Source organism: Carcharhinus amblyrhynchos, chromosome 2 (assembly GCF_965287045.1).
Source record: "Carcharhinus amblyrhynchos chromosome 2, sCarAmb.v2.hapA, whole genome shotgun sequence".
Classification (NCBI taxonomy): Eukaryota; Metazoa; Chordata; class Chondrichthyes; order Carcharhiniformes; family Carcharhinidae; genus Carcharhinus; species Carcharhinus amblyrhynchos.
The window spans coordinates 115082334-115099191 of NC_137325.1; the positions used below are offsets into that span (position 1 = coordinate 115082334).

Here is a 16858-nt window from a genome sequence, read left to right on the forward strand (position 1 = left end):
GGGTCGGATCAGCAAGTGAGCAGAAAGGTTTACAGCGATGAAGGCTGACAGTATAGCAACCTGCGGAGGGAAGGTGGAAGCCCTCTGCCCATTGCCTCTTGCCACTGCCTGCCCGCCATCATGTCACTCATGTTTTTTTAAAATTTGTCTCTTTTTCTCAGTCTCCCCTCACCTACATTACCTGGACCTTAATGGCTTTACCATGGTCTTTTATCATTAGCAGCAACACTTCCTGCCCCTCATGGCCTCCTCTGAGCCAGTACTTAGAGTCATAGAGTCATAGAGGTTTACAGCATGGAAACAGGCCCCTTGGCCCAACTTCGCCACGCCACCATTTTTAAAAAACCTGGAAGCTAATCCCAATTGCCCGCATTTAACATAGAACATAGAACATAGAACATTACAGCGCAGAACAGGCCCTTCGGCCCACGATGTTGCGCCGACCAGTTACAAAAACAATGACCCACTAGCCTATACCAATCCCTTTTCGTCCATAAACCTATCCAGAGATCTCTTAAACGCCCCCAAACTAGACGCATTTACAACCGCAGCAGGCAGGGCATTCCAATCCCTCACCACCCGCTGGGTAAAGAACCTACCCCTGACATCCGTCCTGTAGCTACCCCCCCTTAATTTAAAGCCATGCCCCCTCGTGCTAGCTTTCTCCATCCGAGGAAAAAGGCTATCACTATCCACCCTATCTAAACCTCTAATCATCTTATATGTTTCAATAAGATCCCCTCTTAGCCGCCTTCTTTCCAACGAAAACAACCCTAAATCCCTCAGTCTCTCCTCATAGGACCTCCCCACCATACCAGGCAACATCCTAGTAAACCTCCTCTGCACCCTCTCCAACGCCTCCACATCCTTCTTGTAATGCGGGGACCAGAACTGCACACAGTACTCCAAGTGCGGCCGCACTAGAGTAGTGTACAGTTGCAACATTACACTGCGACTCCTAAATTCAATCCCCCTACCAATAAACGCCAAGACACCGTACGCCTTCTTAACAACCTTATCTACTTGATTCCCAACTTTCAGGGATCTATGTACACACACACCTAGATCCCTCTGTTCATCCACACTATTCAAAGTCCTCCCATTAGCCCTATACTCGACACATCTGTTGCTCCTACCAAAGTGAATTACCTCACACTTCTCCGCATTAAATTCCATCCGCCACCTCTCGGCCCAGCTCTGCAACCTATCTAAGTCTCCCTGCAGACTATGACACCCTTCCTCACAATCTACCACACCTCCAATTTTGGTGTCATCAGCAAATTTACTAATCCACCCAACTATACCCTCATCCAGATCATTAATAAAAATTACAAACAACAGTGGCCCCAAAACAGATCCCTGAGGCACACCACTCGTAACTGTACTCCATGATGAATATTTACCATCCACCACCACCCTCTGTCTCCTATCTGATAGCCAATTCCTGATCCAACTTCCTAGATTACCCACAATCCCATACATCTGCATTTTCTGCAGAAGCCTACCATGGTGAACCTTATCGAACGCCTTACTAAAATCCATGTATACCACGTCAACTGCCTTGCCCCCATCCACCTCTTTGGTCACCTTCTCAAAAAACTCAATAAGGTTAGTAAGGCACGACCTACCCGCTACAAAACCATGCTGACTATTTCTAATCAATTCATTACACTCCAAATAACTATAAATCCTATCCCTAATAATTTTTTCTAAAACCTTTGGTCCATATCCCTCTATACCGATCGTACCCATGTAACTATCTAAGTGCTTTTTAAAGGATAAAATTGTACCCGCCTCTACTACTACCTCTGGCAGCTTTTTCTAGACGCTCACCTCCCGCTGTGTGAAAAAATTGCCCATCTGGACACTTCTGTATCTCCCCCGTTTCACCTTAAACCTATGCCCTCTAGTTTTAGACTCCCCTACCTTTGGGAAAAGATACTTACTATCTACCTTGTCTATGCCCCTCATTATTTTATAAACCTCTACAAGGTCACCCCTCTGCCTCCTATGCTCTAGAGAAAAAAGTCCCAGTCTATTCAGCCTCTCCTTATAACCCAATCCATCAAGTCCTGGTAGCATCCTAGTAAAGCTTTTCTGCACTCTTTCTAGTTTAATAATATCCTTTCTATAATAGAGTGACCAGAATTGCACACAATATTCCATGTGTTGGCTTAACAATGTCTTGTACAACTTTAACAAGACGTCCCAACTCCTGTATTCAATGTTCTGACCAATGAAACCAAGCATGCCAAATGCCTTCTTGATCGCTCTGTCCACCTGTGACTCCACTTACAAGGAGCTTTGAACATGTGCCCCTAGATCTCCTTGTTCTGTAACTCTCCCCAACGCCCTATCATTAACTGAGTAAGTCCTGCCCTGATTCAATCTACCAAAGTGCATCACCTTGCATTTGTCCAAATTAAACTCCATCAGCCACTTGTCAGCCCATTGAACCAATTGATCAAGATCCCGTTGCAATTGGAGATAACTTTCTTCACTGTCCACTATGCTACCAATCTTGTTGTCATCTGCAAACTTACTAACCATGCCCCCTATATTCTCATCCAAATCATTAATCTAAATGACAAATAACAGTGGATGCAACACTGATCCCTGAGGCACACTGCTGGTCACAGGTCTCCAGTTTGAAAAACAACTCTCTACAACCATCCTCTGGCTTTTGTCAAGAAGCCAATTTTGCATCCATTTAGATACCTCACCCAGGATCCCGTGAGATTTAACTTTATGCAACAACTTACCATGCGGTACTTGTTGACGAAGGTTTAGCATCCCATCCTAGACTCACAGTGTCCAGCTGAAACTAAAGTCCCCTGCACCTGCATAGATTCAATCTTATTATCAGGCATGTAGCATGTTGCCTTTGTGTCCATTTGAAAATACAGTCCCATTTTCACCCCCTCCCCCCAAAGGAATGGGCAACAGTGTTTTGCATCTTGTTTCTCCTCTCCACCCCCACCCCTCACCTCTCTCTCTTGGGCCTTGATAGTAAATGCATCAGTAAAAATGATCTCCTTAGGCAATATCTAATTAGTCAATGGATTTCTTATCATATCCAACTGACCTTGATTATTAATTATGGGCTATAACTACTTCTTTTAAATGAACTGAACATAAATCATAGGAACAGGAATAGGTCATTTAGACTCTTTAGCCTATTCTGCCATTTAGATCGTGGCAGATCTGTGACCTAACTCCAATAGCCATTTTATCCTCCATATCTCTTAATGTCTTTGGACAACAAAAAAAATTACCAATCTTAGTTTAAAATTTACTCTTGATCATTTCTGCCCTTTGCAGAAGAAAATTCCAAATATGTCCTGCCCTTCATTTGTAGTACTGCTTTCTAATTTTAATCCTGAAAAGTAGTTGAGGCCAAAATGTGGTCTGATTTCAAGAACGGATGTAAAGGGATCAAAGGATATGGGGGAGGGAAGTGGGGAATCAGGATACTGAACTTGATCAGCCATAATCATACCAAATGGTGGAGCAGGCTCAAAGGGCCGAATGGCCTCCTCCTGCTTCCAGTTTCTGTGACTCCAAATTTTGGACAGCGCTCCATAGCCTGTGAATGCCTAATCAGTGGCAATAACTTCCTCCCCCCTCACCACCTTAGCTGTTTCCCATGATGTTTTGAAGGCTTTGATCAAATGATTCCTTAACCTTGTAAATAAAACCTGTGTGTGTACAATCTCTTCTTATAATTTAACCTTTTGTTCCAGGTATCATTCTGGTAATTCTGTGCTGCACTCCCTTAAAGGCCAATGTATCCTCCAAAGGTGTAGTGCCTAGAACTGCTCGCAGTACTCCAGGTGTGCTGTAACCCAAGGCTTTGAACAACTGATGCCTGATGTTTACCCCCTTGTATTCTATTCCTCTAGATATAAAGGCCAGCATTACATTAAGCTTGTTGAATTGCAGTACCTCTTCATGACACTTAAATGACTTATGTAATAAACCCCCCAAGACTGTTTGGAGCGCTGCTGTTTTTAGGTTTACTTATTTAGAAGGTACCCTGTTCTATTCTTTTCAGGTTCAAAGTGGATGACATCACATTGAAATCTATTTGCCACAGTTTGGTCTATTTATTTAATGTCAACATTTCTTCAGCATGTTATGCTTCCACCTACATTACTTAAAATGCCTCTTAGCTTTGTGTCATTGGCAGATTTGAAGATGTGACGTTCTACTGCACTGTTTAAATCATTTGTAAATATGATGGTTAGTTGGGGCCCAAATACAGATCCCTGCCAGGCACCGTTAGTCACATTGTGCCAAATACAGTACAACTTCTTTAGCCCTAACCAATCACCCTTCTGTTTAGCAAGATATTACAGTCCAGTCAAAGTGAATGGCAATTTAAATGGCCGACCGCATCCACCAGGGGGAGACACACTATGTTGGCACTGTAAAGTCCTGGCCTATGTCTCTGACTGCTCGACCAATTTCATCATCAGGCCAATTATATGCCTCCCATTCCACTTTGGCTGACAGGCTCTTTCGAGATGAAAGTCAATATAAGTGGCATCCGTAGACATTCCCTTGTCAATTACTTTAGTCATCTCTTCGAGAATTTTACGCATCCATGCTGGTTGTTTCTCACAAGCTGAACAATTTCAAGGTTTTCAGTCCTCCTATCCTTAATTATGATGCAAACCCCATTGAGACTGACAACTTTTAAAAATATACTTGATTTCCTAGTCACCTACTTAAAGGAATTCCATGTAAAGATTTCAAGTTCTAAGGCTAACTCTGTAACAAACAAACTGTAAGCAACATCAACTAAACATAACCTGGTAGCCAACTAATACTCTGAATTGCAAAAAGGTATCCCTTATTAATGTTTTAACGCAACTAATAAGCCCACATTACATGCACATACACTCTCTCAATGTGATTACAATATTTATAGGAACTAATCCACAGTCACTCCCAGCTCACTGCGAGGTCTTGCAATCCTCTCCACTCTGCCGCCCACAACAATTGTAGCCTTTGGTCTCTTTTTTTTCATTACTGTTAATTTTGTTAAATTATATTTATTTTGGTCAGTCCTTGTTTATTTACCTTGGGAATTCTAGCATGCTGACCTCTTCCTCTATTGTAAATACTGACACATTCATTCATGTCTTTGTTATCCCTGGACTTGACTATCCCAGCACAGTTCTGGCTGGCCTCCCACATTCTGCCCCACTCCCCCCTCCCCCCAAACCCTGAGGTCGCCAAAAGCCCTGTTGCCCATTTCCTAACTCATACTAAGTATCATTCACCCATCACCTCTGTGCTGCTAACTCCTCATTTCTGTCCCTAGGTTGTGTTTGCCAAGTTGGGAAATTTCCTAGCCTGACTTTTAAAAGTAGCCGCCAAGGTGGGATTATCAGTGGGGTTGGGGCAGGGAGGTGGGAGGTTGGAGACGGAAGCGGGATGCGGAGTACGGGGTGTTGTGGAGAACTGGCTGAAATAGGAGTCGGGGTAGGCAATCTCAAAATAAATCTGCAGGCTGCCGGGCAGGGAGGCAAGCTGGGTATGTGGTCTGCTTTTGTACCCCAGCAGTGTGTTTGAATAAACAAAAACAATAGTAAAACAAAGAGCATCGTTCCAGCGCTCACACCCAACACAAAACACCCCCCATGCTCCATCCATGCCAATTTTTGAAAACCCGTGACCCCACATCTCCTGCCCTTAGTTATCGTCTATCCATCCTCCTAATGCCTCTCACAGTCCAATGTCAACTTAATGTCCCTCCATGCACCTCCATTGTCCCTACGAATCGCATATAGAAACATGGAAACATAGAAATACTACAGCACAAACAGGCCCTTCAACCCACAAGTTGCACTGAACATGTCCCTATCTGCTGGGCTTACCCATAACCCTCTATCTTACTAACTTCCATGTACTTATCCAAAAGTCTCTTAAAAGACCCTATCGAATCCGCCTACACCACCACTGCCGGCAGCCGATTCCACGCACCCACCACCCTCTGAGTGAAAAACTTACCCTGACATCTCCTCTGTACCTACTCCCCAGCACCCTAAACTGTGTCCTTCATCTTATGTGAGTTCCCAATACACTGCGCACAATCAGTCAGATCAATTCAGTCCTGAGCTGTACCTCTCTACAAGGTGACATTGAAGTCTGGAGCAAAATAATTGTAGCACAGCGGTTAGCACTGCTGCTTCACAGTTCCAGGGACCTAGGTTCGATTTCCGGCTTGAGTCACTGTCTGTGTGGAGTTTGCACATTCTCCTCGTGTCTGCATGGGTTTCCTCCGGATGCTCCAGTTTCCTTCCACAGTCCAAAGTTGTGCGGGTTAGGTTGATTGGCCATGCTAAAAAAAAATTGCCCCTTAGTGTCTTGAGATGCGCAGGTTAGAGGGATTAGGAGGTAAATGTGTAGGGGTAGGGCCTGGGTGGGAGTGTGGTTGGTGCAGATTTGATGGGCCGAATGGCCTCTTTCTGTACTGTAGGGTTTCTATGACTCCTATGAACTAGGCATTTTCCCTCGCCTGTATGTATCATACTGGCTCTGACTCACACATCTACTGTACATGCTCACTTTCGGCAGTCTCATTGCTTTCAAACCCCAATATACAGCAGTCCAGGTTCTGCTGTATCTTAGTCTATATTGTTTATATCTACTTTTTATGGTTTTCCTTTTTTTTTGCACACTAATGTACATTAAGCTCTAAAATAAGGGATAAAACAACACCAAATTCCCACCTGCACCAAGTTCTCAACTTTTGCCATTCTCTTCTCCAGTCACACTCTACTACATTCTCTACACCCTGGTCTGCAGTCACCATGGTCTGCAGTCACCATGGTCTACAATCACCCTGGTCTACAGTCACCCTGGTCTACAGTCACCATGGTCTACAATCACCCTGGTCTACAGTCACCCTGGTCTGCAGTCACCATGGCCTACAATCACCCTGGTCTACAGTCACCATGGTCTGCAGTCACCATGGTCTACAATCACCCTGGTCTACAGTCACCATGGTCTGCAGTCACCATGGTCTACAATCACCCTGGTCTACAGTCACCCTGGTCTACAGTCACCATGGTCTGCAGTCACCATGGTCTACAATCACCCTGGTCTACAGTCACCCTGGTCTACAGTCACCATGGTCTACAGTCACCCTGGTCTACAGTCACCCTGGTCTACAGTCACCATGGTCTGCAGTCACCATGGTCTACAATCACCATGGTCTACAATCACCCTGGTCTACAGTCACCCTGGTCTACAGTCACCATGGTCTACAATCACCCTGGTCTGCAGTCACCATGGTCTGCTGTCACCATGGTCTGCAGTCACCATGGTCTGCTGTCACCATGTTCTGTTTTGCAATCACTCTATTAGTCACTATTCTACAGTCATTCTGTTCTACAATTTGTTCTACACTCTTCAATCACTCTTGGGTAATCAATCGATTGAAAACTCTGTTCTCCGATCACTCTGTGCCAAACAATTCTGTGCCAACTAATACTGCTACCTTTGTGCATTTTCCAAGCCACATCCAGATTACAATGCTGGCTAAGCACCCACTGGCACCTATTGAAGCAACCAGTTACAGCTGATTGACAGCTGCCACTGGCAAGTGGTTTCTAAGCACTGACAAACTTGCAGTTTCTTTTACAGTTTTAAAATTCTAAGTTGAATTTAAAAATTAAAGCTAAAAATAAACAGTTAAACTAATTCTCAGTTAGACACTACTTGCGTAATATTGCTGACCAGAGAGTCCCAATTGGATCAAAATCCAAACTTTTGCATTCTGCTAATGATGCATTGTGTTCTACGATCACTCTGTGCCAACCGCTCTCAAACCAAATTATCTCAAGTCATTCAACAATGGAAGAGGAGAGAAGGCAAAGGATCTTACCCTGAAATGAAAGGAATAAGCACCCTGAAGCCTGAACTGGAGACGTTATCTGATTTTTAACCAAACCTTTCCTATGCTTGTTGGAAATCTATATGGAAAACCTTCAGTGATACCATATTTCCTGGTGGAAATTGACCATGGCAAGACATCCGCCCAGTGTATGAAGCATACTGATTTGTATCCAAACTTCTCATCTGGCCACCTTCATAGTGAGTACCTGCCCATGATATGGGTGAGGCTTGAGGAATTAGGGAGTGCTGACCAACCAGCTTCCTGTGGAGTTCGAAGGAGACCATTATCAACTTCCAAACTGAAATGTCTGAGGAGCTTGGTAACTCAGCAAAAGTTAAGCTGAATGGAGCAACGCAACAGCAAAACAGCAACAGAGGTCCAGATATGTATGCAAGGATGTTTATCCTGCTTGTGATTCTGGAGCATGTCTCCTTAGCAAGTGCCACAAGAAACAAACACTGTCCCCAACACAGTGTGGATTCACATGAGAAAGAATTTGTCAGTCTTGAAGGGAACATTGAAGGTAAGGCAGCCCAGACCAATGGATGGGCTATGCGTACATATTATGAAAGGTTTCTCTCAACTGCTTGGACATATATGGTTTCCCTGTGCAAAGCATTCAGACAATCAAACAGTTCATTTGATTCATGATCATCCAACTGAGGGAACAAACTCTGATTTGCCACTCTTGCTGTTGTCACATTCAATTACACCAAGAAGCTTTGAAACACACTGGAAGCAAGGTGGCTACATGACCTGCCGTGGGTCAACTTTACAATATTCTCTGGTTGCAGGCCACAGAAGCTTAAAACACTAGAGAATACATTGGTACAAGAAGAGGGTCCACTGGACCTCATTGACTGTGAGTGCATAGAGTGAATGGAGCAAGGTGCAACTGGAAATTTCTCCCATCTGAAGGCTAATCCTGTGCTTCTTTTATTATGTTCTTCACACTCTCTTCACTTGCTCACCGTCAAGCACAATAGCATGCCACACATTACAGTGCCCCAGCTAAAGGGGCAGATTGCATGAAATGAGCTAACCTTTCTCTCTCTTCCTTTTCTATTTCTCCAGACATGTCACCAGGAAAAACGACAGCTCCAATTGCCACTCAGGAAGTCAGCAACTCACAGCAGCTTTCGTCACTCATTCCACCTGCCACAAGCACCAGTGCAGGTACATCCTCCCTAGAGGATTGAAACAATGGGTTTAAGTAAGGTGAATTGCGTATAAAACTGGACGTCACTAAGAAAGAGCAAACTGAGGGGACAGTGAAGGAGCAGAGACCTGGCATTTGGAGGGCCAGCTGGCGTCTTGGCTTAACAGGATATCAGAGGGCCTGGTTATAAAGGGAAGTCATGTAAGCCAGGCGACACACTGGAAGAATTTGCATCTGATCAACTTCAATACCATGTAACTTCCAGACCTCAATTGCTCATTTCTCACTGGTAGATTCATGCACAATTTTTATCTCTTATATTTCTACTGTTTCCATCAATACATCCAATTTGCATACGTAAAAGAAAAACACAATGGCATGCAATATTCTGTGTGATGCTTCTTCCACAATTATTTCATATACATACATTTACATTTCTTTGGTGCTTATTACACAGATTGCAATGTCTCAGCGATGTCACCTTCCTCAAGAAGACATCAAGCAGGAGAAATAAAGGGAAAAGGGTCAGGAGGGACTAAAAGGTGGTCAGCACAAAGGATCTAAAAGAAGGATTTAACACAGAGAAACAAGTGGCAAAATAGTGTTCTGGGAAGGAGTTTCAGAAGGTGGGAAAGTTAAGGTAGAAGGGTTAAGGAACACAAATTGTTGGAGGAGGAAGCTCTGTACAAGAGATATAGGGCTGGAAGTATTTGCAAAGGTGCAGTGGGGCAAGACTATGAAGGGATTTGAAGATGAAGACAAGAATCTTGAAGTCAGTTCTCTGGACATGGAAAGCCTGGAGAGGAGTAATGGATGATAGGTGATCGGTTTTATTGTGAGTACAGAATCTGTTTCATGGCACTTTGGATGGCTTCCACTTTATGGATTTTGAATGCATGAATATTCAACCCATTGTTGTATTTTGGAATTTTATATTAGTTTTCAAGATTTGGTCAACTAAAATTGTTTTATTAAGCAATGATTCCTATTAGGGGAAGGAGATCTACCATCTTTATTACTTACTTTATTTTGTTTAATAACAAGGTAATTTTTTTCTTTGCATGAAGGATATAAATTTACATCCCCCATGGATAAGTCACAGTACTTTTTGTTAGCTACATTTGTATTAATGTAATGCTATTTAATAGTATTATCCAATATATTGAATAACTTGCGCAACTTCTCTGACAAGTATTGATGAACACTGTTGAGACAATGGAACCATAATTTAGGAGATGTCTTACATCTTTTCTCAGCAAGACATTGTACAGGAGACTCATCATCTATAACTTAATAACATATCTACTGGTTCCCTACAGTCATCCACATGGTTTGCTCTCTGTCTCAAATGCTTTGATCGGAGCAGAATTTCACATGTTGAGTGCAATACATGAACAATAAAAACTATCAACATTATTATAGTCTGTCACACTAAACAAGACATATATGTGTACTATATGGTACCAAATAGCCCAGGAAAATTATGTATGGCATGAAATTGTTTTGTTTAATCCATTCATGGGATGTGGGCATCGCTGGCTGGGCCAGCATTTATTGCCCATCTCTAAGGACATTTTAGAGTCAACCACATTACTGTGACTCCGGAGTCACATGTAGGCCAGACCAGGTAAGGGCAGCAGATTTTCTTTCTGAAAGGACCAGATGGGTTTTTACAACAATCGACAATGGTTTCATGGTTAATATTAGATTTTTAATTCAAGATTTTTATTTAATCCAAATTTCATCATCTGCCATGATTTGAACCCAGGTCCCTAGAGCATTACCCTGGGTCACTGGATTGTTAGTTCAGCGACAATACCACTGCACCACTGCCTGAATAGCTTATGCTGTTCTGCTTTTGGAACCTCTCAGTCACTTAGAACATAGAACACAGAAAAACAACAGCACAAACAGGTCCTTCGGCCCACAAGTTGCACCGATCATATCCCTAACTAATAGGTTTACCTATAACCCTCAATCCTATTAAATCCCACGTGCTCATCCAGAAGTCTCTTGAAACACCCTATCGAATTTGCCTCCACTACCACTGACAGCAGCCGATTCCACTCACCCACCACCCTCTGAGTGAAAAACCTACCCCTGACATCTCATCTGTATCTACTCCCCAGCACCTTAAACCTGTGTCTTCTTGCAGCAACCGTTTCAGCCCTGGGAAAAAGCCTCTGAGAATCCACCTGATCTATACCTCTCAACATCTTATACACCTCTACCAGGTCACCTCTCATCCTTAGTCTCTCCAAGGAGAAAAGACCAAGCTCTCTCAACCTATCCTCATAATATAGGATTAAGGAGAATCCTAAAGCTTTCTTTAGATATGTTAAGAATAGAAGATTGGTTAGGGCAAGATTAGGGCCAGTCAGAGACAGCAGTGGGAAGTTATGTGTGGAGCCGGAAGAGATTGGAGAGGCACTGAACAAATATTTCTCTTCGGTATTCACGCAGGGAGATGTAAATGTAGTTGTGGAGGACACTGGGTTACAGGGTTGTAAACTGGATAGCATTGAAGTAGATAAGGAGGATGTGCTAGATATTCTTGAGGGTTTGAAAATAGATAAGTCCCCTGGGCCGGACAGGATTTACCCTAGGATTCCCTGGGAGGCAAGAGAGGCGATTGCAGAGCCTCTGGCTTTGATCTTCAGTAAAAAGTCTGACAACACCAGGTTTTAGTCCAACCTATTTATTTGATAATATTCTCACAAGCTTTCGAGGGGACAGCCTCTTCGATCTTCAGGTCACAGGTATAGTGCCAGAAGACTGGAGGATAGCGAATGTTGTCCCATTGTTTAAGAAGGGGAATAGAGACTTTCCCGGGAATTATAGACCGGTGAGTCTTACTTCTGTTGTGGGCAAAGTATTAGAAAAAATTATCAGGGATAGGATTTATAGTTATTTAGAGAGTAATGAATTAATTGGAGATAGTCAGCATGGTTTTGTGAAGGGTAGGTCGTGCCTTACTGAGTTTTTTGAAAAAGTGACGAAAGAGGTGGATGGGGGTAAGGCAGTTGACGTGGTATATATGGACTTTAGTAAGGCATTTGATAAGGTTCCCCATGGAAGGCTTCTGCAGAAAATGCAGATGTATGGGATTGAGGGTGATTTAGTTAATTGGATCAGGAATTGGCTAGCTGATAGAAGACAGAGGGTGGTGGTTGATGGAAAGTATTCGTCATGGAGTTCGGTTACGAGTGGTGTGCCTCAGGGATCTGTTTAGGGGCCACTGCTGTTTGTAATTTTTATAAATGATCTGCATGAGGGTATAGAAGGATGGATTAGTAAATTTGCTGATGACACCAAAGTTGGAGGAGTGGTAGATAGTGAAGAGGGGTGTCATAGTTTACAGAGAGGCTTGGACAAGTTGCAGAGCTGGGCCGAGAGGTGGCAAATGGAGTTTAATGCGGAAAAGTGTGAGGTAATTCACTTTGGCAGGAATAACAAATTTGTAGAGTATAGGGCTAACGGTAGGACTCTGAATAGTGTTGACGAACAGAGGGATCTAGGTGTATATGTGCATAGATCCCTAAAAGTTGGAAATCAAGTCAATAAGGTTGTTAGGAAGGCATACGATGTCTTGGCGTTTATTGGTAGAGGGATTGAATTTCGGAGCTGCAACGTCATGTTGCAACTGTACAAAACTCTGGTGCGGCCACACTTGGAGTATTGTGTACAGTTCTGGTCCCCACATTATAAGAAAGATGTGGAGGCATTGGAGAGGGTGCAGAGGAGGTTTACCAGGATGTTGCCTGGTATGGAGGGAAGGTCCTATGAGGAGAGGCTGAGGGATTTGAGGTTGTTTTCATTAGAAAGAAGGCGGCTAAGAGGAGACCTTATTGAATCGTACAAGATGATTAGAGGTTTAGATAGGGTGGACAGTGATAGCCTTTGTCCTCAGATGGAGAAAGCTAGCATGAGGGGACATAGCTTTAAATTAAGGGGTGGTAGTTATAGGATGGATGTCAGAGGTAGGTTCTTTACCCAGAGGGTGGTAAGGGTATGGAATGCCCTGCCTGCTGCAGTTGTAGATGCGCCAAGTTTGGGGGTGTTTAAGAGGTCCGTTGATAGGTTTATGGATGGAAAGGGAATGGTTTAGGTTAGAGGGTCATTGCTTTTTTCTTAATTGGTCGGCGCAACATTGAGGGCCGAAGGGCCTGTTCTGCGCTGTAACGTTCTATGTTCTATGTTCTATAAGGCATGCCACCCAATCCAGGCAACATCCTTGTAAATCTCCTCTGCACCCTTTCAATAGCTTCCACATCCCTCTTGTAATGAGGCGACCAGAACTAAGCACAGTACTCCAAGTGGGGTCTGACTAGGATCTTATAAAGCTGCAGCATTACCTCCCAACTCCTAAACTCAATCCCTCGATTGATGAAGGCCAGTACACTTGTAATATTATGGTGGAAACGAGAAAACTCATAGATCTCTGCATAATCACAGACTCCAAAAAACCACTAAGATAGAAGTTTATAATGGTGACAGCTCAAAGCTACAGATAAAACAATCACAAAGGCATGGAGCAGATCTCACTTTAAAATCAGTCTATACAATAATCAGTGGCATAGATGAGGTAGATAGTCAACATCTTTTCCCAAAGGGAGTGGAGTCTAAAACTAGAGGGCATAGGTTTAAGGTGACAGGGGAAAGATACAACAGTGTCCAGAGGGGCAATTTTTTTACACAGAGGGTGGCGAATGTCTGGAACAAGCTGCCAGAGGTAGTAGTAGAAGCTTTTAAAAAGCATTTTTACAGTCACATGGGTAAGATGGGTATTGAGATGTATGGGCCAAATGTGGGCAAATGGGACTAGCTTACTGGTAAATATTGGGCGGTATGGAGAAGTTGGTCTGAAGGGCCTGTTTCCAGGCTGTAAACCTTTGACTCTCACCTCATTTCTGTGCCTGGGTGAAACAACTTTTTTCAGATAGTGCAAATCTAATAAACCAAATAACAGGTGGATGATAGCATAGGCGTAATATTACTGGGCTAATATTCCAGAAATCTGGACTAATGTGCTAGAGATGTGAGTTCAAATCCCACCCTAGCTGTTGGGGGAATTGAAGTTAAATTAATGAAATGACAATTTTATTAATAAAGATCACAAAGCTACTAGATTATTGTAAAAATCTGGTTCATTCATGTCCTTCAAGCAATGAGATCTACTATCCTTCCCTGGTCTATGTTTGACTCCAAGCCTACACCATTTTTTTGATTCTTACTAGCCCTGTGAAATGCTCCAGCAAAGCATCTCAAGTTGTAGATGGCTCTCTGCCACTTGCTGAATGGCAATAAATGTGGATCTTGTCAGTATTGCTGACATCCCAAGAACAAATAAAATATGTGCTTATAATTGAAGCTATACTTCACCAGTGAGTGTTTGATATTATGTGTGCACCAACAGAAAAATGTTCTATCTGCAGAATTTGCTTCTTTAGATGTCATAGTTCACTCAAGAAGTCAGAGTTGCTGTGGCAGCATGCAGTTTTACATGCCTGTTGTTGAGTTACATAAGTCATGGCTAAAATTATTTTTAAAGATGAACTGTTAACTGTAATGTAAATGAGTTACCAAAACCTTCATTCCTAAAGTCTAACCATTAACGTAGCAAAGTACATACTGTATTTTCTTTTTTATAGGTTGACAATGGAGATCCTGCACTTCAACCCAGAGAAACCACTAACATGAAGACACAGACCGTTGCATCCTACTTCAGGGTATGGCGCATTGCTTCTTTTACACATCACTTCCCTGAATGCTTTTGTAGAACCTAACTCACCTTACACACTCTTCTTTGACTGATTGGGCAGACAACCTGCATCCTGACTTTTATCAATGGTAACCCTGAAGTGGGCATTTTCCAGGCTGCTGCAGTTTCCCTCATTACAAGGGAGCATCAGCACATTCTCCTGTCAGGGAGACAAAACATAGGGAAATGTGGGGTAGGAATGTATAGATTATCAATCCATGGCAATGTGCCTGGCTGCACCATTTCATAACATCACCAACACCACATTATCTTAAATGATGTTCTTGTCTTTTCATTTTCCACCATATTTATTTTCATTCAGTTAGATTACTCGCCTGCCTCATTCAATTATGTTGCCAAGCCAAATTCCATTATGCATTAAATCAGGATAGTTTTTCTTTTTCATTCCAATTGTGTAACAACAATTCCTGAACTCTGTTTCCTTTCATCTTCTGGTTAGAATTAATGTTCCTTGTAGAGTCCTAGCCTTTTGCAGAAATTCTGATTTAGGACAGATATGTGCGCTTGAGCTTTTTGTTCACTGATTTTTCTCTTCCTTTTACATCCTCCCTGCGCTGAGACTGAGACAAACAAGGGTACCCCCAAACCTCCTCTCAAACCATTACGTGATTCAAGAGAGCAGTGAAGGCTAGTTCTCATTCGATTTTTCCCTGCCTGCCTCTTAAGTAAGAACCTTGAGAAGAACTGAGCATTAGGACATCTGTGAGGAAATTCGGCAAAGTGCCTGCTCACATCAGAACATTGCAGATGGGCTGCTGCTATTTTCTCAACCATTGAAATCAATGGGCATAAAAATGTGATCAAAGCACCACAGTGCACTAATGGATTCTGGTGACAACTGTGACTTCTCATCACATTTACATGCATTTGGTTCTCATCAACACCTGGTATCTGGCCAATGGAATTGAAAACTCTGTTTCATAATTCTGTACTCTCTGATGGATCTAGATAAATTCTTGCCATTGGAAAATAATAACTGCGCACAGCCACATTTCAGGTCTTGCAGAAATATTACTTTGTGGTAATACTCAGAAGTATTATATGGAGGAAATACATTTATAGCCTTAAAAATTACTGAGCATAGAAGCTAGTGACCATATTTTAGCAATCTGGGGCGGAGTTTTCAGAAAAGAAATAGTGTCGTCACGGCAAAAAACCAGAGGACCGCAGTTGTCCCACACACCATCATTTTATTGGGAGAGTGGTGAGTTGTGCACTGATTCTGGGAGGGGCAAAGCCTAAACACGCTGGTGAGTCTAACTGCAAAGCAATCAGGCATGTTTTTAAAAGGACACAGGGAGACCCCTTCCCTTCCCCCACAGACATCGGGGCACCAACCCTTCATTGGCCGCGTGTTTCCTTTCACCCTCCCCAACATTGATCGCTGGCATTGGGGCCTTCCCAATGGGTTCCCCCTCATGATCCCCACTGCATAGCCCCCATCATAGTCTCTGCTTGGGCCCCACCCCCACTGAGGTCCCACCCCTTGCACTGCCCCTAGCACACTGGCAGTGCCCAACTGGCTGGGCACCGCCCAGCCATTCCCCAACCACCCAATGGTTTCAGTGGCTTCAGAGTTCCCCCGGCCTGGCTACTATGCCTGTTCTCCACTAGTGGAGAGCATTAGTGATTCTTGCTGAGCTTGCACGGCGCCTGAGGATTGGAAGATCTCAGGAGCTGGGAGAATCCGGCATCAAACGGGCAATGCATGTTTAAATGCTGCTTTATAGATGCTAATTGGCCTTGGCTCCCCTCTGAGCACGATCCAGTTTGTGGCAAATGAAAGTGACCAGGATAATTGCAAACCATTTGATGCCAGGCACGAAACCCATTTTTAGGTCTGCATGCAACTTTCCGGGATTGACGTGATCTGGGCCAGGCACGACGAGGCCAGAAAATCATCCCTACAATCTTTCTCACGTTCTGTCATAAAGATATTACATCCAAAATCCTCATTTCATTGCTGTGACTATGAACTAGGGTTCAGCTCAACACGCCAGTAGATTTT

The 16858-nt window shown here is 43.3% G+C and overlaps 1 protein-coding gene across 4 annotated transcripts in view; it reads left to right on the forward strand.

Annotated features, from left to right (window-relative positions):
• Positions 1 to 16858, forward strand: part of myo3a (myosin IIIA) — a 335886-nt gene that overhangs the window by 219191 nt on the left and 99837 nt on the right. For 2 of the 4 annotated variants that reach the window (XM_080211403.1, XM_080211422.1), the window contains exons 25-26: positions 8984 to 9085; positions 14720 to 14797. In XM_080211403.1, coding sequence (XP_080067529.1) covers positions 8984 to 9085; positions 14720 to 14797 — 180 coding nt within the window. The remainder of the gene's footprint in view (positions 1 to 8983; positions 9086 to 14719; positions 14798 to 16858) is intronic. The other 2 variants (XM_080211413.1, XM_080211428.1) reach the window with 1 other exon arrangement.